The sequence below is a fragment of the Ornithorhynchus anatinus genome, chromosome 10 (assembly GCF_004115215.2).
Source record: "Ornithorhynchus anatinus isolate Pmale09 chromosome 10, mOrnAna1.pri.v4, whole genome shotgun sequence".
In the NCBI taxonomy this organism is placed as follows: Eukaryota; Metazoa; Chordata; class Mammalia; order Monotremata; family Ornithorhynchidae; genus Ornithorhynchus; species Ornithorhynchus anatinus.
In genome coordinates this window covers 30,121,855-30,144,454 of record NC_041737.1, presented here as the reverse complement: position 1 = coordinate 30,144,454, position 22,600 = coordinate 30,121,855, and the positions used below count along the sequence as shown (strand labels likewise).

The window sequence follows — 22,600 nt, the reverse complement described above, 5'->3', positions numbered from 1 at the left end:
GATACATACATCCTTGTTGTGATGTGTGTTTGCTCTAGGTCGGGCCTGCCTTTATTTTAATCTTCCATGCTATTATTAATGATTGCAGTATTTGCTAATCACTAAGTGCCAAGTATTTTACTAATCACTTGGATATATACAAGACTATCAAGTCTGTCCCACATGAAGAACATAGAAGCAGCGTGGCCTAATGGTTAATGCAAAGGCCTGGGAGTCAGAAGGACCTGGGGTCTAATCCCAGCTCTGCCACTGTGTGACCTTGGATAAGTCATTTAACTTCTCTGTGCCTCAGATACCTAATATGTAAAATGGGGATAAAGACTGTGAGCCGCACGTAGGAAAGGGATTGTGTCCAACACCATTACCTTGCATCTACCCCAAAGCTTTGAACAATGTCTGGATAGTAGTAAACGCTCAACAAATACTATTTAATAAACAACAGCAAAAAGAACAAAACAAAAAAAACCACACACTTTACCCCATTTTACAGTTGAGGAAACTGAGGCACATAGGTGGCTTGCCCAAGGTTACAAGGCAGATTAACAGCAGAGCCACGTCTAAAAGCTAGGTCTCAACTCCCAGGCCTATGTTTTTCTAGTAGGCCAGGCTGCTTCCTAGATACCACCAAGAAGTCACACAATAATGACTTTCACTAGAAATGCCTGAACTGCACTAAATGTAGGAACACATTTTTTAGCTTTGATATGGATGCACTGAGGAAATACATCAATTGGGAAGATCAGAATCTCTCTCAAATCTCCATTTAATTTCCAATTCTGACTCCTCACAAGCTCAACAATCTTGTGTTTCCCCTTGCCTAGGCCTGCTGTTGGTTCTGTCCTTTTCTCTCCATCCGAACTGCTCCTACACTGATGGAAGCACATATCCTAGCCTTCCTTGACTAGTGCATCAGCTTCCTCACTGACCTCCCGCCTTTCTCCCTCCAGTCCACACTTCACTCAGCTGCCCACGTGACATTTCTAGAAGAGTGCTTAGTCCACATCTCCTCCCCACCTCAAAATCCTCCAGTGGTTGCACGTCCATCTCTGCATCCAACAGAAACTCCCTGCCATCAGCTTTAAGGCACTTAATCATACCTTACCTCAATGATCTACTCTACCCCATGCCAGACACTTTGCACTGCTAATACCAGCCTACTCATTGTGCCTTAATCTCATCTACCCTGCCACTGACCCCTTGCTTACATCCTCCCTCTAGCCTGGAACACCCTTTCCATTCAGATAACAGACCAGCACTCTCTCCATCTTCAAAATCCTACTGAAATCCTATCTTCTCCATGTCTTCATATCATCACTCCTCGTATGTGCCGTACCTTCTGCTTCTCCTATGCACTTGTATCTGTATCCCTTAAACAATTGGTTTTTCACCCCAACCGCACATGGATGTACACATCCATCTCTAATACATTTTAATGTCGGCCATCCCCCTCGTCTGTGAGTTCCTTGTGGGCAGGGATTAAGCCTACCTATTCTATTGTACTGCATTCTCCCAAGGACTTGGCACGGTGCTCTGCACACAGTAAGTATTTAATAAAAGCTGACTGTTTTTAATTCTTTTGCGAAAGGCAAATTTGTATTCCAGATCCCTCCTTTGTAGTCTGACTAGATGGTACAGTTACCATTATTAAAATACGAAGGCACTCTAGACAAATGAAAAAGCGTTTTCAAGAAGCTGCTCATTCGATATTTATTGAGCGCTGTGTGCAAAGCACTGTACTAAGCACTTGGGGGAGTACAATAGACACATTCCCTACCCACAACGAGCTATTGAAAACCATTTCTTAACAACTTAACTGTAAAACCACGCGTTAAAATTCCCATTTGTAAATACTGTACCAGGTATTAACCGGAAAACTATGGAAAGATTGACTTTAGTTATATCTTCATAATTTCAGTTACCGAGGCTAGGAAAACCTTCAAGAGCCTATACACTTCTTGCCGACTCTGCACTGATTCAGTTCTTCACCCATGAGAGCCTCTTTGTTCTGGATCCTCTTCTGCCCCTTGCCACCAACCAGATGTGTCCTGCAGGGCTCTGCTCACTCATCCATCTCTTCGGCCACTAACTTTATGCAGGTGACTCACCTATCTACCTGTCCAGACCCAACTTTGCATCTTGCATCCTCTCTTGCCTCTGCGACGTCTCCTCTCGGATGTCCCGCTGGCACCTCAAAATTAACAGATCGAAAACCAGACTTTCTAATCTCCAAGAGGAGCAGTGTGGTTACTGCTACTACCGCTGCTAGTAATCAAACATATTTATTGAACGCTTTCTGCACGCAGAGCCCAGCGCTAAGCACTTGGGAGAGCATGATAGAACAGAATTAGCAGATACACTGCCTGCCCACATTGAGCTTACAGTCCAGAGGACGAGGCAGTCTATTACTACTATGGAGTAGACTGAATTATTTCCCCGGTGCTCCAAGTATTTGTCTATTTGCCTAGACTTTATAGCAGTACACCGTAAGGCATACCAACCACAGGGACGGGGAAAGAAAACTTCTATTACAGGATGATTTTCAGGATGGTTCATTTTATTTTAAAAAATTTCTGAAAGTATAAAAATATTGAACATTGTGGACATTCAACAAGCAAGACAATTCTGCTTTAAATAACAAAAACATTGACACAACTCACACAAACTTAAATTCGAAAAAATAAACATTTCAAGCATACGAAATGAGAGGTTCAAGTTTCGAGCATTCCAATTCAAGTTTAAAAAAAACAAAACACTGGCCACAAAAAGCTGCTACAGCTCACCCCCATTTCACTCTCTTTACTCCAAGAACAGGAACTATATTCCCAGGTCAGCACAATCTTAAAATTGGAGATTTAAGAGCAAAGGTACGAAACTGGGAAAATCCAGTTCAGGGTTCCCTTTGGTGGGGTCAAATTCAATTATCCTCACAGAGTGAATAAACTATTTAAAAAAAAGGCTTAGGTTACAAATTATTTTAAAAGACAGTAATGGCTCAGGATTCTGAGCATCTGCATTAAAAATCCAAGAATGCTTCTTAAACAAATAGATTTTTTACATTTTTGCCAAGTGTTGGATAAATAATTATTTTTCTAAAAAGAGTCTATGTAGTATTCACTCTAGGCATAAAGTAGGCCTCTGTACATCTTATTTTTTCAAACCAAAATCCAGAACTGACAATGATTACTACTGGGTGAAAGACATCACTTGGAACAAATAAATACTATTTGTACTACTCCACAAGAATGTTCACAACAATTTAAATACCAAACCCCATTCTATAACATGGCAGATTTCTTAATGAAACCTCACATCAATGAATTCATGCACCAGTGGAGGTGCACAGTCATAAGAACTCTCCCTAATACTGTCATCCTAGGCTAGCCAAAACTCATTCTGAAAAAACTCTTTATGGCAGAACTGTGTGTTTAATGGAATTATATTATTTGATTTGGAATACGGACAGGATTGGCAATGGGTCTTTTACTTAAAAACAGGAAGATCAGACAATGGTAAACTCAAGCAATAAACATCCCCCTTTTTTAGGATACGATTCAGTGTCAAGAATTTGGTCCACACAATCATCTTTGCCCTGCTCCATCTTTCCCATGTGCAAAAAATGGTACATTGACCCAACCTAAATCCTAAAGCATGTTCTAGGAATATTTGCCTGGAATGTTTGGGGAATGCCAGGTGCCCAACGCATCGAATCCGATCAATCAATTGTATTTATTGGGTGTTTACTGTGTGCAGAACACTGTACTAAACATTTGGGAAAGTACAATCCAATGGAGTTGGTATATATGATCCCCATCGACGAGGAGCTTACCATCTACAGAAGTCAAATATAGAAAAGGTCTACCTAATTGAGGGAGAAGACTATTATTCAGACAGTTTTAGGCAGATAACTTGCATTAAAACCTGTAAAGAGGGAATATGCAATTCGCAAGTACAGCTAAAGGAGTAAGAGGGAGAACTCATTGACTGAAAATGAGCTGAAGTTGTCTGTTAATTAGTTCTACAGTTGAGACAAAACCCCTGGGATGCATTCCTTTAGGGAAACATCTTATACTCATTCTCCACAAGACTCAATAGACTCAAGTTTCAGTGGCATAGGAGGGAAATAGTAGATTACAAGGGAAATGGACTCTTAAAATTGTGGGTCAAAAAGAATGGAAATTGCCATCCCAACATCCACCTTAACCACCTTTTTGTTTACACAGGTGTGTTTGGGGTGTTAGGTGTGTGTGTGTGTGTTTGTGGGGGGGTGATGAGTACGTAGATTGAATGACATGAAACTACCGAATCCATTTACAGATCCATGTTACCTTACTCTAGCTACAAGTCTAGCTAGTCAGCTGCATCCCTTTTTCTTCCAATACCAAGAGTACACAATTTGCATCTGCCTGTGTTAACTGCTAAGAGTGTACATTTCTTGTGGGTAAGGACCATGTCTTTTACCTTCACTGACCTTTCCCAAGCACACAGTACAGTGTTGTGCACCCAGAACACACTGGATAAATCCTACAGACTGACAGATCACATTTTTTTTTAAATAAAGCAAAACATCACAAGATTGCCTGCCTCGGGATGCCTTCCTCTCTAGCTCTGCACACAGTATGAGCTGAATAAATGTTACTGAAGTATTTTCTCTAAGGAAGGACTCTGTTGCACCAAAAAAATATTTACCAACATGTCCTTGCTGCCTCATTTTTGGGATAACATTCAGAATTTGCAGCTCTCTGGAGAGAACTGCATATTCTATAAACAAGCGACAAAGGGGAATGCTCAGTTCGGCCATAATATAGGTTTTCACTATGTGCTTTGGCTAGAATGTTGGTGGAGAATAATGGAATGCTGATTCAAAAATCAGACACCTGTATGATTATAGTCTGCTGTGGTGTTAGACGAAAGAATTTGTGTATGCATGTAGCATCAGAATGGGTGAAAACTACAATGCAACTTGTCTTTAATACAAGGTTTTGCACAGATGTTACACTCCCCCCACCGCCCGCCATGCTTCAGGAAAAGTGGATATGCTAAATTGTGGGTGGGGTGTTTGTTCAGATTTAGATTTTGAGAATCATTTTTTCCCCAGAATTGAATTTCAAATGTAAACTGATACAGAATGATGACGCCACTAACAAAACACTGCAATACAGAAAATACTTCCACAAATTCAAAGGTTAAAAAAAAAAAAACCAGAGAAGACTTCCATGACTTAACATAGAAATGTATCAGTGTGTTCAATTAAGAAAATGTGGTTCCAAGTGATTATCTACTGAAAGATTTATGAGACCCCTGTTCAAGGAAACTGATCAATATAAATCTTCATCTTTAATAAACTGTGTTACTTATCAACTACAGGAATTCAATTCAACTGCTGCCAGCAAAGCATGGATCTACAGAGTATCAATGATCAACTCTTATTACTGAGAAATCATACTTTAAAATTTTGAAATGCATTACTTTTTCCCTAATAGAAATCCGGGTAGAATGCTACCATCTCAAATCCTTCTTTCCTAATTGTGATTGCCTCTCTATGCTGTGGTCTGCAAGAGTGGCTGGAATATACGTCTTTAATCTCAGAAATCACTACTGACAAGTCACTTTTCTTGGCAAAATTATCTCTACAGGTCTTTAGCCTTCTACACTACCCGTCTGTCAAAGCGTCTCCATAAGGGTAGAGAATCATTTCTTCAAAGAGATAAACAGCGTGGCATTAATTTGACCAAGGTCTATATTTGAACTATGAGGAAATGCATAATGTGCTCCATGCAAAGTACTTGCTGAATTGCAAATGTGGGTGACTGGGACTCTAATAAAATAAAAGCATGCCTTAGAGAGCATCACAACTGTAATTAAGTGGGTTTGGAGCCTGTCTGAAACAAGCAGTTGTGACCTACAAACGGAACCACAAATCACACTCTCCGCTTAGATGGATCAAGCTATACAATTTGCAAGACCGTGATAGATGGTCTCCTAGATTTATACTCCTTTGTGAGACACATAAATGGGAGGTGCAGGGTAAACTGTGGGTGTTTGGAAGAGTACTTTCAGGGTGGGAAATGGCCCCACATTCAGTAGGGCTTATTTAAAGCATGGACATCAGGTATACAAGTAGAAGCTACTTAGATGAATGAGAGAAATAGAACAGTGCAGGGCACAGAGCAGGCCCTTGATATATACCATGAAAAAAACACAAGGAAAATGTACATGTATGTGGTGGAAAACTTAGGGAAAAAAAGAGAAAAACACGATAGGGAAAAATGATTAGGCAAGGGTGCAAGTGAATTTGCTTGAGGGTTATAGTGGACTGAAAGATGAGTAAGATTTAGCAAACAGTGTTACTTAAAAATTCAGCATGATTCTAGGATATATTAACAGGAGTATGGCATACACGAAGTCCTTTTTCTATTTTAATCTCCACTGATCAATACCTTAGAACACAATCTGAATATGTTCAACAGAAGGAACGGAATTTGATTATGGGAATCTGAATTACAGTGATTTGCTATCCGATGGGATTACACTAATAATTCAGAAAAAAAAATAACTGTGGCATTCGGTAACCGTTTACTAATCACCAAGCTAAGTGCTGGGAAAGATACAGCATGTGCAGATAGGACGCAGTCCCTGTGGCACTGGATATCTCTTTGAGGATGAGACGATATAAAGAGTAAAAGTCAAAACTCCGGGATAGCTTTACATGATTCTATCTGTTACAACAGTTTTATCCTTTTCCTTACAGAGGGCAAAATGAATGCATTCTTGGAACTGTAACATAATGCTGTAACATTTTCCAGAAAGGCATAGGTAGACTGTATGTCTTGACAGAGTTTCTAAACCAACAACAGGATAGGCCTGATGCAGTCGAAAGACATGATTTAACCAAAGTGGAAAGAGGAAACTAGAAATTTTGGGTTTTTAAAAATAATAATAAAACCCCGGGTCACAACCGGGGGAATTGTCAGAGACTCTCATTTAAGGAAAATGGGGAATCGGTGAATTGAAATGAAAATGAAATATGAAAGTGGTCCATTTTGGTAGATGCAAGTATACTAGAGGTCAAAAACAAATTCTGGTAATCAACATACTTGGAAAGAAAGGCAAAAAACACGCACATCAACTTATCAAATTAAAGTTCCAAGGCTCACTGCAAAAGAAGGCTTGGAGGGCAAAGATTAGGACAAGCAGAAGAAAAGCTTAAAGTTGCCACGAAAAGGAAAATAATTTTGTACTTATTGATGAAATGCACAATAGTGAGTGCATTTTAATAATATTTGTTAAGTTTAGGTGGAAAATGGTAGTTTTAACAGCATTTTTTAAAAACATTTTACCCACATGAGTAATTTAAATTATTCATTTTTTTATATAAAAGCACTGGCTAAGTTTAATAATCGCAGCCAAAGAAACAGTGATGAAATAATCTCTGCCATCTGTTACAGTGTAAAATTTGGTGGATCCTGCATCCACCATGCTCAGAGTGTTGAAAAATAGAATATACACAAAGTGCTTCTTCAGAAACCCAGCAATAAGAATGGTGAAAAAACAACAAAAATCAATTGATCACATAGTTGAACAGATTTTAAAAAAAAAAACCAAAAACAAAACCCTGGAGTTGTAGATAATAAATTTCCTAATAATGCCCACACTTTCAAGGACAAGGCAAATCTCGACTTCATTTACCTTGAGATTTATTACTTATTCATTCACTTAAGCCTACTGTTTCTACCTATTCTCTTGGTACATCCATCATTTTAAGTCAACTGTATCATCCAGTAGATGCTAAGATCCTTGAGGGTGGGGACTGGGTTATTTTTTGTATGCTACTCAAGCAACTAGCATGGTAGGCACTCATCTACTGTAGAGATGGTGATGATTTTCAGGTCGCCTCATCGGTTTTCTGAACACAGTACGGGGGTTTTCCTTAGTGCAATGCCAAGAGAGCACCTTCACATGGAGCCACCAAAAAAAGGAAAAAAAAAGTCACTAGCAAGAACTTCTTGACCAAAGTAGCCCAAATCTTCATCACCCCAGAGATTCGGCTGGCCTCAGACCAAGCAAGATTCTGCTGTCACCGTAGTACCACACTGGTGAAGAGAAGGAACGTCAGCTTCCAAAACTGCCAATTTGACACCCCTGTCCATCCAACGCCTTTCATTGCCGCTAAACAAACATATAAAGAAAGAAAAAGCATTTCGAGTGAGCCTGAGAATCATCATTTAACAAGACACTCAAAATGAATATGCAAAAAATACGCTAGACTCCAACCCAGTTTAAATATCTAAAGTTTTAAAGAGTGCTTCTATGCAGATGATGACAATCTTTTGAAAATAAGGTTTAACTGGAGAATATGTTTAAACAGCAGCACATGAAGCAACGTGGCTTAGCGGAAAGAATACGGACTTGGGAATCAGAGGAAATGGGTTCTAATCCCAGCTCCACCACTTGTCTGCTGTGTGATCTTGGGCAAGTCACTTAACTGTGCCTCAGTTACCTCATCTGTAAAATGGGGAATAAGACTGTGAGCCCCACGTGGGATAACCTGATTACCCTGCATCTACCCCAGTGCTTGGCACATAGTAAGCATTTAAGAAATACCATAATTATTATTTTTATTATTATTATTCTACTCCTGAGCCCACCCCTTGGGACATTACTTACTAAGTAATCCAAGGCTCAAAAACAGGGAATGAAAATGGCCATTTAAGCTTCTTACAGTCCCCAAGATGGTATTCTCTCCCTTCCCATAAAAGGACACTAGACCCCTTAATAGTACCATAGATGGTCACTGGTGTGAACACGTCGAGAGGATCTAATTACATTCAAGGAGCAATGAGGCTCTCCTTTGGGGGAATAAAGGAAGATGGGTGTATCAGAGAATGCTCACCTCTTATCTCTCAGTTGACGTAAATATGGGGAAGATTCAAAAAAGGCAAAGCTAAAGAAAAATGAACCAGCGGGACCTAAAGGAAAGAGCACGGGCCTGGAAGTCAGAGGACGTGGGTTCTGATCTTAGCTCCACCACCTGCCTACTATGTGACCTTAGGCAAGTCACAGAACTGCTCTGTGCCTCAGTTTCCTCATGTGCAAAATAGGGACTCGATACCTGTTCTCCCACCTATTTGGACCGTCAGCCCCATGTGGGACAGGGACTATGTGTCTGACCTGATTAGCTTGCATCTACCCCAGCACTCAAAACAGTGCTGGATACATAGTAAATGTTTTACACACACCATTAAAAAAAAAATTCCTAATCCTACCCGAAAAGGGCAGTGTTCATTTCCATGAAAAAATGGGCAATTGTACCGCATTTTCAACAATATTCTGTCTATGACTAATTTCCCAACTATATACCCTCCTCCCCATAAGAACTGTAAAATTAAGAAAGTGCTACAGCTTCTGTAAAAGGACAGCAAATAACACACTCTAAAGGCTTTACGCCAAAATACTCACCAAGCACAGTTTTCCTAAGGTACTATTTTACTGTATATTTCTTTAATTCATACATCTTCACACGTCAAATTTTCTTTTCATAGGTCCAAAGTGAAAACTGCTAGTTTTCATATTCATCAGATGTTAGTTCTACTTGAAGTCTGATATCGAACTAACCCGCCTGCTTTTAAATTTTAAAACATCTGTTGAGAACTTTTGTGATCAAACCAAACTGAAGTGGTTTATCATCTAAACATCAGATTGTACATGAAAGACACCAGTAACCAGGATGAATAAATTAGTGATTATAGCTCCTTTTGTGAGTAGTGGGGGGTAGGGGAGGAAGGGAATCACCATTTGGAATGGTCTTCTCTTTTTTTTTTCTTTTTTTCTTTTTTCTTTTTTTTTTTTATAAATCAAGGAACATTGTCTTTTTTTGTTATTTTTTTTTGTTTTTTTTAAAGACCATTCCATTTTTTTTTATTTTTTTAACATCTTAAAGTCATAAGGACTCATATGCAAAGCAGTCATACACCGTTATCATTAAACCCCTATGTAAAATACGTACACAAATCCAACAAAAGGCTAGTACATAGTAAAGCCTAAGCATACTACTATGCAATATCATGAATACATAACTCTGGGAATTCGGTTTAGTACTATGTTATCTATTCATTTTTTTTTGCAACATTCATTAAGATTTTAAATGCAAACTCATTCCATATTTTGGAATAAAACAAAAAATCCTCTAAGTTATAACAAGTAATGGCCATTCGTTTTCTGACCTCTTCATTAAATTACAAAGAACCCAAAGAATTCGGTAACGCTCAGAAGTATGTAATAAAAACATTGCATATGTTTCTAGTGTGATGTCCTTAGCGATTGTTTACTGAAATAAAATTCGAACATCAATCTTTCAAAATACAAGATCAGAGGGTTGCTTTTCTTTTAGTCTACTGCTGAAATTCATGTTCATCACACTTTACCAAAAATCGTCTTTACAAATATGCAAAAGTACATTAGGTAATACTAATGCGACACAGGTAGAGTCTTAGCAGTTGCCAATCGATAATCGGGTAAATCATCTTCTCCATGACCGAGATTCATTGTCTTCTTCCTCCTCATCGTCGTCTTGAAGCAATGAGTCATCCACCAAAGACTCTTCCTGAAACTTTAAAAGTCGAGATGCATTTTAGGAACTTCAAAAATCAAGCCCTTAACCGGAGAGACATTTTAATCATCTACCGTCTTAAAATCCAAAACGGACATTCGGGTGACAACTAACCTTTAACCCCAAAGGAGAATTTTATTTGGTTTCTAAAAGCAAATGGACAAGCATAGCTTTCTCTTTCCACTGTAAAAAGACAAGCCAAATACGAGAATTACATACCATAAACCTGAGTTCTCCGAAGGTGTGCAGACACGCCAGATGATCACTCTGGTAGCCATTCCTGGATACCCTCTGGACTTGTCCTTACAAAGCTCGAGAGACTGCCTCCCTGGTTGTAGTCAGCCTGGCCCAGAAGGAGACCAGGCTCCGCCCCTCCCTTTATCGTTGCGAGGCCAGCCCCTCTCCCCTCCAGTTTCCCGACAGAGCCGGAACCCTGGCAAAAAGAGCACAAGAGAAAAAAAGGCACTGTCCTCGAGAGAGGGGGGGACGAGGGCGGGTGTGTGATCATCTAGCAGGTTTATACACCTTTGGAGAACCCGGGTTACAGGGAGTAACCCTTTTTTCTCCAAAGGTAGATAAGGGACGCACCAGATGATCACTCTTGATAGACCCTATGGCCGGCTTCTAGGAGGCGGTGGGGGTTGCGGTTCCCCTCTGAGAAGCCATAAGATGGGCGGACCAAAACCGGCCTCTCTCCGAAAGACAGCATCCGGACAACCGGTGGTTGGTTCGGGTAAGTAGACTAGAGTAGTTGGCTTGCCCTGCTAATTCTTTCTATTGGGCTAAGGGCCCCTCGGGGCGGTGGCTGTCCAACCCCTAATGGAGGGGGAGGGCGGGGATTTTAGCAGGGCGAGGACTTGGAGCGGGGGAAGAGCTTTCAAAGAGCTAATCACCCAGAAACCCACCACTTTGGCCCTTTCAGCCCTGACGGGAAACTCGCAGGACTTATCTGTCTGGGAGTCCAGCTCCAACAGCTGTGAGGGCCACCGCCACCCTCACGACTTCTGAGGCGTGGGCACTTAAGGCTCCATCCCTCCCTAACAGAGGACAAATCCATTAACCATTTTGTCAGTCACCTCTTCGAAAAGAAGACAGGGGGTTTCCAGAAGACCAAGTGGGTTTTTTTTTTACTGCCCCTGAATATGAGAGTCATCCAGATGGCACCACCCTGTTGGCATCCAGAATCTGATGGGCAGCCTCCATTGGGAACTTTGGGGGGGCGGAGAGGACGAAGGGGAACAGCAGGCGGGATATCTCCTAGTAGATGGGAAGACTGAAAATCACTTGGTGGCGGAAGACCAGGTGTGTATGCAAATGTAATCCTTTTAAGATCCTGAAAAGGGATGAATTGGTCACTGTTGCCTGGAGCTCCCTGACATATGAAGCAGAGCTGATGGCTACCAGAAAGTGAATTTTCTGGTGAGGAATCAGAACACTGAAGTTTGGAACTTTTAACTGCAAGTCAGTTGGGCCAATGTGAGAAACACCAACGTCCCCAAAGAGTCAAAGAGGTTCTTACTGGTACACTTCAGTTAAGAAGGCCCAAGAGACAGGATCACCCGGAGAGCCTGAAGACCATCCTTCTGAGAATTAATTAACGGTTTCATTTTTTCCGTATTTCTAAAGGGCCGAATTTTACCCGTTACCTTACAAGTTTCTCTGGGCTTTTCTCTTCCATTCTGTCTTCCCCCTTGCTACGCAGTAGCTGTGAGAAGTGATGTTTGAGGTCCAGGAGTTGGGACAAAAGCAGGCCCAACGACCACTGGTCGAGATGCCTTTGAATTACTTGTTGCAAAAATCAAGTCTCTATTTCTTAAGTTCCAGGGTTCACTCTTACGTGGGGATGAATATGAAAGGAGAGGAATTCTGCTGAAAAGAATATGGCTAGTCTGCTATGTTGGACAAGAGGTTGCTGATCCAAGTATCTGCTGCCAGGGGCCACAGGTGGCAGGCATTACTGTGTTTGTGTATGAAACAGGTAAGCTCCCAGAGTAGGAAGGGGAAGAAACTTCTCCCTTTTGGCCCTCTCTCAAACATGGAGGGGAGAAAGGAAGAGAGAAGCATAAAAATCTTCAGGAAGGATTACAGGGAACAAGAGCCATAACTTAAGGGGCTGACTGAAAGATCTCTGTCAGCTCATGAAATCCAGTTTTTACTGGGCAGATTTTCACATTACTGGAAGGTGTTGCCATCCTGTGCTGAGTAGGAGATGGGGACGAAATCATGGGAACCCCGCTATGGAAGGAGAAAGGGGGTTGATGGGAGGTGGTCCCTGACATGAACTCAGTAAAGAGCAGGGGAGAAAGGAAGGGAGGGAGGTGGGGGGGAAGAAGGGGTGAAAGAGAAAGAGAGAGAATGTGTGTGTGTGTGTGTGTGTGTGTGTCTGTGTGTGTGTCTGTGCATGTTTTTGGCCCAGAGCTGACAGAACAAGAGGGTATATGATAGGGAAAGCTAGAATGTGGGTCTGAGGCAGATGATTAAAATTTCTCCTCCTCCATGCCCTCCTGCATCTTTTCTCTTCAACAGGGGAAGAACGGCAAGTGTTACATGCAATAAGGAAACACAAGTCCATGCAGGATGATGGAGTAAGTAGCCAGTCCCTGATGGCCAAGAAGGCGGACACCCCCAATAGCCACCGGATAAGGCTGTGATAAAGCAATCAGCCAAAACTCCCTGAAAGAGGAAAATTAAGCTACGGCTCACGGGCCCCCCAGTCCATTTCTTTCTTTTTTGAATTTTTTTCCTTTTGACTTTCCTTTTCTTTTTCCCCTTTACATTTAACCATGGCACTGGGGGCAGGGGAAAGACCTCTCATGCCACTCACCTCGATCCTGGGGAAGTCCACAGTCTCTTCTCTAAACCTGGACAGCTAATAGCGGCTGGGAGCCTGAGCCTGCAGGCCCACTGCTGAGGATGTCTGCCAGAGCCACTAGTTTTTGTTGTAGTTTTTTGGAGGCCACAAAGGAAAAGGAAGCTCCTCCCCTTTTGAAAATAAAGATCCCTAACAATCCTCATATTTTGAGGGTGAGAAGGGAAGGAGAGGTGAGGCCAGACCTAGGCCGACAGCTAGGAGATTTCCCTGGTGCTGGTTTCTGGGTTGGCAACTCCCCTGCCAATCAGCCCACAGGTTGTATGGTGATGGTATGAAGGCGGGGGTTGAGGCAACACAGCCCCGGGTGTGCTGGAGCCTTGAAGATACCTAACGAAATGGGAAGCTCACTGGTTGTGTTGATGGGTGGGTGGGGTGAGAGTGCAATGATACCCTTCTCCAGCCCCGGCCAACATCACCTTACCTGATCACTGAGGTCTCCGAGCAAGGTGCGGGAGGACAACCGAAGAGGGGAGGGGCTGGCCTCTAAGGTCATGGGAGGGACAGAGGCTGGCCTGCTTCCGGTCAGGCTGCCTCCTAACCGGGCAAGCAGTCCCCCTCGCTTTACACGGACGAGTCCAGAGAGGGTTCGGGAGACGCTACCAGAGTGATCGTTTGGCATGTCCCTTAGCCACCTTTGGTGAACGAGCATTTAGCAAGGAGACTCGGCATTTAGACAATCACTCCCTTCTAAAAAAATGCTGATTTCCGGATGCACACAAACAAGTACCGTAAGCACTTTTCCAAACAGCTTCAGGAAGAGTATCGGGCCAAACTTTCTGTCAGCTTACACAATCTGCCCGGCTCCTTCCTACCACAGAGGTTTCTATTTAAACCCCCATCTACATAGGCCCCGATGACCGCACAATCAAATGGATCCACGGATCTGCCGATGACAAACAACTCTCTCCCTAGGGAATCTGTTTGGGGAAGAAGTCTAAATAAAATCTAGGAAGAATGAAAGAAGTATCCGAGAGTATTACATTTCTTTTCAATCCACTCCCGAGTCCCTTGAAATCTTGAACGTATGGACACATGTGGTTAAATCTCCACGGTTATTGAAAACGGTAAAAGACCTCTCTCCTCCTTGACTCCTTTAAAGTGTTCTAAATATTACAAGTTTAACATCCATCACAAAGCAAATAGACGAGTCAAGTGAAGAAGCCAAGTATCTGGCAACCAAACACAAAGCCCTCAAACTTCTTTTTTCTAGTCTTGTCTCCCTTTCCTTTTTGGTTCCAACCCATCTACTGTGCTTGTAATCAGGCCAAACTCTATGCTAAATACAAGCATGCTTGGCAAAAAATATTCTGAGAAATGAAATCAAACACAAATGCAGTGTTTAAAGCGAAAATGATCTATGCAGAAATAATATATATAAAATTAACTTCCGAGAGCAATATCCACACTGTCCTCTTTCTCCCCTGATGGGTTGCTGAGGTGAAACCTCAAAACAATTAAGTTTTATAAAAGTCAGGGAAAAAGCGATCACTTGTAATGGCCAAAGAGAATCACTTCATCGTATATTTCCATAGCTTAATTTACCTCCTTCTGTTAGGAGTTTTCTTTATAGGTAACGCTTGTTGTACTGAACTTTTATTTGTAAGATTTTATTAGGTGAGGGTATTGAAATGTGAGGCTAAAAAAATCAATGTACTTTCATGTTCATTAGAGAGAAAAGCTGATTATATGAACACCTGCTATTCAAACCACTCAGTTATCCAAACTGAGAAATGGTTGAATAATCCCCCCAAAACTCCAAATAGAAGAACAGTGTCATTCATCTATGAGTAATATTTCCTGGAATACGGCTAAGAAAAGAAAAAATCAAGCTTTTAGAGAATCTAATAGAGTTAGATTTTGCTACATCGAATGCTTTAGGTATGCAATTTAGCTAGGGGGCTACTGGGTAATTAAGGAAACATTCTCCCCACCAGGCTCATCTGTCCAAACAGAATGCAATCCACAAGTCGGCATGAGGAGATGAGCAGAGGAAGATACTTCTCTGTGTGTGCATGTGGCATTCATTGGCAAGGTCAGGGTACGCACATGCAAATTCTCATCACACGAAGTTCTTCCAGAATACCATTACTGTGCGTGTTACGCTAAGCTTGCCAATACTGCTCACTAGTGCCTTTTGTTTTCAGAAAACAAAATTGAGCATATAGCCTGGCCAGAGGCTACTGTCAAGGACTCGCAAGACACGGAAGAATAGCACTAGATACTTAGGGGAAACTGGAATTTCTACCCATTAAAACATATGGATTTTGTTGATGGCAGCCTAGAGTCATCACACGTTACCACAGATTATCAACCTGATCATCACTTACTCACGTTACTTCACTTTTGCTATGAGATGTGACATGACATCTGCCTAACGTCACAAAATTAGGTATTTGGTAAAAAGTTGGAGCTCCTAACCTAACACTGTACTGAAGAAACAAGATGATAGTTTAAAATATTTCTCCTGCCCATTGCTTGCTTCCCCTGCTCTGTTGGATTTAGGGTTCTGCAAATAAAAGTCAGGGGTAAGGATCAGAAACTCCCATTCCAATCCTGAAAAAGATGTCGGAATGCACGATACAACTTCGCTGAAATAGACACACGTGCCCAAACCCCAAAGCAAGAGAAAAACATACTTCCTCCTCATCTGGTTCAACATCTTCCGATTCAACAGCGGACATGATGGTCATTGGTTTATTCCATGCCAGTTTCAGATCTTGGCCTTTGAAACGTGCTCCATGAATTGCAGCCTAAAACCAATGAAAGCATGATTACTAAACTTATGATGACAACCGGGTTAGCTCAGTTCGCAAAAAATATGAAAACCACCGAAAGATAAAAGGGTCAAAATATTTCTACCCTATTACTGACAACAATAACAGGAATAATGGTGGTAAGTGCTAGACACTTACTTTAAGAACTCTATCGTGCACCGGACTAAATACAAGATAATGTGGTTGGACACCACTCTTGTCCTATATGGGGCTTCAAGTCTCAGTATGAGGGAGAGTAGGTTTTTAATCTTCATTTCCTCAGATGAGGAAGCTGAAGCACAGAGAAGTTAAGTGACCCTCCCAAGGTCACAACGCAGGGAAGTGGCAGAGCGAGAATAGAAGCCAGGCCTCTGACTCCCAGGCCCGTGCTCTTTCCACTAGGCCAAGCTGCTGCCTAAGGGACCCCTCCGAAAATCACAAATACAAATGTTTCCGTAGAGAATAATTAACTCCGGTGATTCTACTGGAAAATGCCCCACTTTTAGAAATGTCCCAGTAATTGAAATGTAAAACTTTTAACTTATGGAATATTCATGCCTAAGTACCGGCTACATTAAGTGGGTGCTTTGGAAATAGTATGTTCAAATTCAAGGAACATGAACTAACATAAATCAGCGTTAGCAACATACCGAAATAACTGTCAGAGTCACAAAAGATTTATAGTACAATCTTAGAGGACAGCATAATGTGAAATGTAGAAACAATTATATGTCCATTGACATCTGAACATGAGTTGTGTGATATTTAAGTCCCCAGGTATAAATTTTAAAACCGCACATATAAATTTATGATAAATTTAAAAGATTCCAAGCCCATTTAAATGCGGTTCAGGAGTTTTTTCTCCATAGTCTCATAATGTCATACAACTGGAATTTTAAAGTACTTACGTGTGACATTAAGACTCAGAATCAACTTGCAATCTTTTGAAGAAATTACTGCTACACAAAAATGGAACACTTTATTGCAGAGGAATCCTAACCCCCCCTTTCAGTCTAAAACGTTCACCATCATAAAACTTCAACCTTTTTCAGTTGAGAAGTAAAAATAATACTGACACTTTCTTCAGGATAAAGAAGAAAATGCTTTAAAAACGAAATAACCATTCACTCATTCAATCGCATTTATTGAGCGCTTACTGTGTAAGAAGCACTGTACTAAGCGCTTGGGAGAGTATGTCCATAATTTCTGTACTGACTAGCTTACTCAGTATAATCTTAGTATGGCCTCCTAAATAATGAAAATCACAGATGTGACTGATGAAAGTTTTACCTATTTTATAAAATATGGGTTTGCCTAGACACTATTATCTAGAAATCTATTCTCATCAAATTTTTAAAATGTTAAACCACAAAAGTTTTGTCATTTTCCAGCAGTGACCTTAGCAAAATACTTGCAGTAAGCTCCCACTAGACTGTAAGCTAAACGTGGGCAGGGAATGTTTCTACCAATTCTGTTATATCATACTCTCCCAAGTACTTAGTACAGTGCTCTGCACACAGCAAATGCTCAAGAAATGATTAATTAACCCAAACTTTGTGCAATTACAAGTTCACTTATGAAACTGGTTCAAAATCAAATCACTGAAACATTTTATAAATTGAATTTTGTAAAATGTAATTAAAAAAATTCAGCATCAGAGGAGCCTTCTCTTCCTTACACTATGACTGTGGTTGAATGTTTTGGGTTTTTTTTTTTTTTAAAGATATTTGTTAAGCGCTTACTATGGGCCAGGCACTGTATTAAATCCTGAGATACATAGATGATACACAGATGATACACAGTCCATGTCCTATGGGGGGGCTCACAGTCTTACTTTCCATTTTACAGATAAGGTAACTGAGGCACAGAAGTGAAGTGATTTGCCCAAGGTCACACAACAGACAAGAGGCAGAATCTGAATTAGAATCAAAGGCCTTCTGACTTCCAGACCTGTGTTCTACCCACTAGGCCACACTGCTTCTCTGTTTTGAAATCACCAGACATAGTAGCTTTAGTAATAGGCAGTATTAAGCCTCCTATTTGGTGGCAGGATTTAGGCTGGCACTCACCCTAGTTTAGATTTTTTTTTTCAAAATACTTTTACCAAATATACGTTGAAGATTACAAGCACAACTGGACATTACGAGGAACAACGACAAAGCACCGCCACATCAAATTTGAGAAATGACTCGAGTATAATTTCATGCTGACTTCTTTTTGTGCACTGAGGAATGAAAAGTCACCTACTACTATGAATGGAGATGAAAAAATAGATCCTGGCAAAATCTCTTCTAAATCTATTTTAACAATGACCATCTTCACTTAAACAAATCTCTTATGCATACCTACTGGGTTAAACAATGCCAAATTGAAAATAAAAATATTTTGTTTCCTCAAAGTCTTAACCTGATTTCTGGTAAACAGTTAAGCGGCAGGGATGCCAGCAATTAGAATATTTTGGTTGCTCTTCAGCAATCAGTGCCCAACGATCATTCATGGGGATTGTAGGAATAACATGAACTTGTAACAGGATTCGATTTTTGTGTGCCGTTTCATCTCAGAAGTCACCCCGATTGTTACCTGTTGCCTTGGGATATTATTGCTTCTGTGCTCTCTTTCCAATCCCACTGCCTACCCCCTGAAACTAGCTGAAAACCCAAGGTGACAGTGAGGTGGGAGGCAGCATATGGAATAAAATAATGCTTATATCATTCTGGCGATCAAGGACACATCTTAACACCAGGTTCTGGAAATGGACAGGAAATCAGGACTAGTGATAGATGGATGACAGATTATGTTAGGTTCCATTACTTTATATTAATGTCTGTCTCCCCCTCTAGATTAAGCTCGATGTGGGCAGGGAACGTTATTGTTACACTGTACTCTCCCAAGGGCTTAGTACAGTGCTCTGCACACAATAAGCACTCAATAAATATGATCGACTGGCAATGGGTAGGTGCTTAGCATAGGGCACAGCCTGGTCAGCATCCACTCTGGTCAAGGAATGGAATTCAGTTTAAAAAAACAAATCTCAAGTACACTCATCCCAGGCAGACGTGTATCATGTCTATCATGACTTCTGGAAAATCTCTCATTTAGTTTTTCAGCTAAAAACTGGGGGAAATTAGTGAATACAAAAAACCTTGATATCTGTACTGACAACTCAAAGAGAAAACAGATTCAAGACCAGGGGAAAGCTGACGTAGACCCGATAGTCAAATAGGATGTTACAGAAAACTGCTGTGGGCCCATTAGTTTGCCCAATCGGGGAAAGTAGAGGTGTAAAAATTGGCAAAAGGGCTGTAAAAATGGTACTTCACTGATACAATTAGCCTAAAAAATCAAATGGGTGACCTGGAATGTCTGGCAGCTACTGAGGACTTTGATATAATTGGCATCTCCGTCTTAGCGGAAGACCATGAAAACTTATTAAGGACATAAAAAAACTTAGTGAATGAGAGGAACCACTTAATACCTATAGATAGGACTCCAAATTCAAACAAAACAATTAGAAGAGGTGTGGACTACTTGACCAAGACGAAAACCAAGATGAAAGGATCAGCAAGGTAGTGTCTCCCCGGCCCCTGACACACACATGCCCACGAAGACACCCGCTCTAGACTGTAAATCTCATTGTGGGCAGGGATTGTGTCTATCTTGTACTCTTCCATGTGCTTAGTACAGTGCTCTGCACACACAGTAAGTGCTCAATAAATACGACTGACATGGTTTACACACAAATAACCAAGGGGCCAGGGAGGTAGGTGCACAGACACATATGTAGACAGACAGGGAAGGGAGAAAGAGACGCGAACGCACACATAGAGACGTGCACACATTCACGCACCTGCCCGCACAACTAGGAAGATAGCCAGAGGAAGCGGACAGGATGTAGTGGGGGGCTTATCCCCAACTGAGGTTTGGAGGCTTCTCCAGTGTGCATACCCTCCTGATCGTGGGTGACCCCTGAGGGCGATCAGCTAAGGGCTTCCTTCTCTCTGACACGACCTACTTTTTATCTTGCCTTTCTGGGGTTCGTCACTTAGGGTGACAGATGTCAGACTACAGGACTGGCTGACCTACGGGTTCTGCTACCAGGCTCAACCCACCGGTGACAATACGCTGGGTGTTAAAGAGAGATATAGGTTGGGCCCAGAGGCAGTGGATTCGAGTTATCCCTCCTTGGGACCTTCAGAGTTCTTCCAACAACAGCATGGGAAGGAGGACTGCCCCATCGACATTGGTGCCCTACAATGATGTGAAAATAGACTAGGCTGAGGTGACGGCAGGAGGGGACACCTGATTTCAAGACTCCAGGAAGGGACAGAGCTCAGTTGCCGCTGGTCTACGTTGGTTGGTGTGTGAGGGACACCGAGTCCTTAGTTGGGGCTGACTGACAAATTAGGATGTAGAACCAGGTTCAGACACTGGATTAGGCTCTATGATTTTAACCCTTGGCATAGCCATCTCAAGTCAGATCTCAATAAGCATGAGAATCTTTTCAAGTACCTAGGCTTTTTGTTCAGGTAATACTACTACGCTTGCTCTCCTCCAAATGTATTTCAACTGGTGTAAAATAAAATAATTTCACTTCAGAAAAGGCTACTTTAAAACCAGAAAGACCCGTGAGGCTTTCCACTACTCTAAACGATTGCTCACAAACTGTAGCTGTTCGGTGACTGACAGTATCATTTAACATTACAATTAGGAACATTATCTTCAAAAGAGTCATTCGACTCCTGAATTAACTTGATACTTACAGCTTCGGCTTCTGCCCTGGTCTTGAATGTAATTACTGCATGAAGAGAAGAGTCATCAATCTGACAATCTTCAATTTCCCCATATTGCTTTTAATGAAAAGAATAAATAATTGTCCTCCATATATGTAATACACATCTCAAAAATCAAAAAAGTATCATTAAAAAGGAAAACATCAATCAAACAAAGTGAACGTATTCCAAAGACTCCTAAGGTGAACAACGTTATTTTTACATGTAGGCTCTCGGAGGAGCAAAAGCCGAAAAATATTTTCCGAGACAGTAGATGAGTGTTCTGCATATATTTGTGAAGCTGTCTCGGTAAGTTTTAATGTTTGGCAGAATTAGGGACACTCTTATTTAGTATTCTTAAAGAATACAGTTGGATATTTTTTTAAAGAAGTCATAAATCAAGAAATCTAAGATCCCAATTTAAGTGAAGTCATTTATTTTTTCTGGGGTGGAATATCCCAAAGACCAATAATAATAACGGTATTTGTTAATTGATTACTACGACCCAAACACTGTAATAAATGCTCAGGTAGGTACAAGATAATCAGGTCGGACACAGTCCCTGTCCCACGTGGGGCTCACAGTCTAGGGTGGAGGGAAAATGGATAACTTATTGCCATTTACCGACAAGAAAACTAAGGCACAGAAAAGTGAAGTGACTTGTCTAAGGTCGCACAGCAGACAAGCGGCAGATCTGGATTAGAACAGGTTCTCTGACTTCCAGGCCCGTGCTCTTTTCCATAGGCCAGACTGCTTCTCCCTCTCCCTGAACTTTTATTGTAGAAGTCCAGTTCCTTCCATTGCTGACTCTCTCCTGTTCCAACTTTTCCCTAATTAAGCAGTCTCTTAAGCTTGCTGCACTAGAGGCCTGTAAAACGGATGGCCCCAGGGCCACATCAGGTTCAAGTGGCACGGCCACACCCCGTCCTGTTCCGAGGCTTCCAGGCTGGGCGACAGCAGTAGGACTGATCGGGCTCTGCTGCCCAGGGGTCAAGCGGTCCATGGGGCTCCCAGGAAACCCTCAGAAACGAGCCAAATTCTCGGGGTGCTGGGGAAGCCCAACTGCAGACCTTCGATCCATGCAGGGCGCTACTCTGAAAACGGCCTCCTGACTTTCGCCCTTCTCCAACTGCCTTTCCATTACCCTCCTACTTTGCTTGACTCTTGCGCTTTATCTGTTGGTTATTATCTGCGTATCTTTCTACTCTGACCTAGACTGTGAGCCCTGTGTGATGTGATGATTATGTCTGACATATTTATCTTGCATTTGCCCCAGTGATTGGGGTATTAATCGATGCCAAAACTAATCTATTTTCTTATTTTCTTTTACCTCCCACTTTCCCCATCTCTAAATATATCTGGGGATACACAAATCCTAAATCCTGAGGATCGTTCTACTGTCTTCTCTCAACCAAACTTAGTCCCCATGCTGGCTTCCATTACCTCTATTTCTACCTTGTCCGGGTGGCCTAATATAGATTCAAAGTATTTAACAACCCTGGCTGCGCCCCATACACAGGAATACTACGCTGCCTATCCAGGACCTATCTCTTACCACAGTGACAATCTGGACAATCACCCACATTCCAATTTGTGCCCA

The 22,600-nt window shown here is 41.6% G+C and overlaps 1 protein-coding gene across 13 annotated transcripts in view; it reads right to left on the bottom strand.

The window, feature by feature from the left end:
- Positions 1-2,533: 2,533 nt before the first annotated feature.
- The window catches only part of RBM26 (RNA binding motif protein 26), a 77,666-nt gene continuing 57,599 nt past the window's right edge, over positions 2,534-22,600 (bottom strand). For 6 of the 13 annotated variants that reach the window (XR_005660472.1, XR_005660475.1, XR_005660477.1 and 3 more), the window contains 4 exons: positions 20,992-21,078; positions 16,115-16,228; positions 9,457-10,606; positions 2,534-8,166 (listed from right to left, as the gene is read on the bottom strand). Coding sequence is in view for 6 of the 13 variants with exons in the window: in XM_029074066.2 (XP_028929899.1) it covers positions 10,869-11,039; positions 16,115-16,228; positions 20,992-21,078 (372 nt within the window). In the remaining 7 variants the exon portion in view is untranslated. Of the gene's footprint in view, positions 8,167-8,890; positions 8,967-9,456; positions 10,607-10,825; positions 11,040-16,114; positions 16,229-20,991; positions 21,079-22,600 lie in introns of those variants that run through there. The other 7 variants (XM_029074066.2, XM_029074071.2, XM_029074069.2 and 4 more) reach the window with 2 other exon arrangements.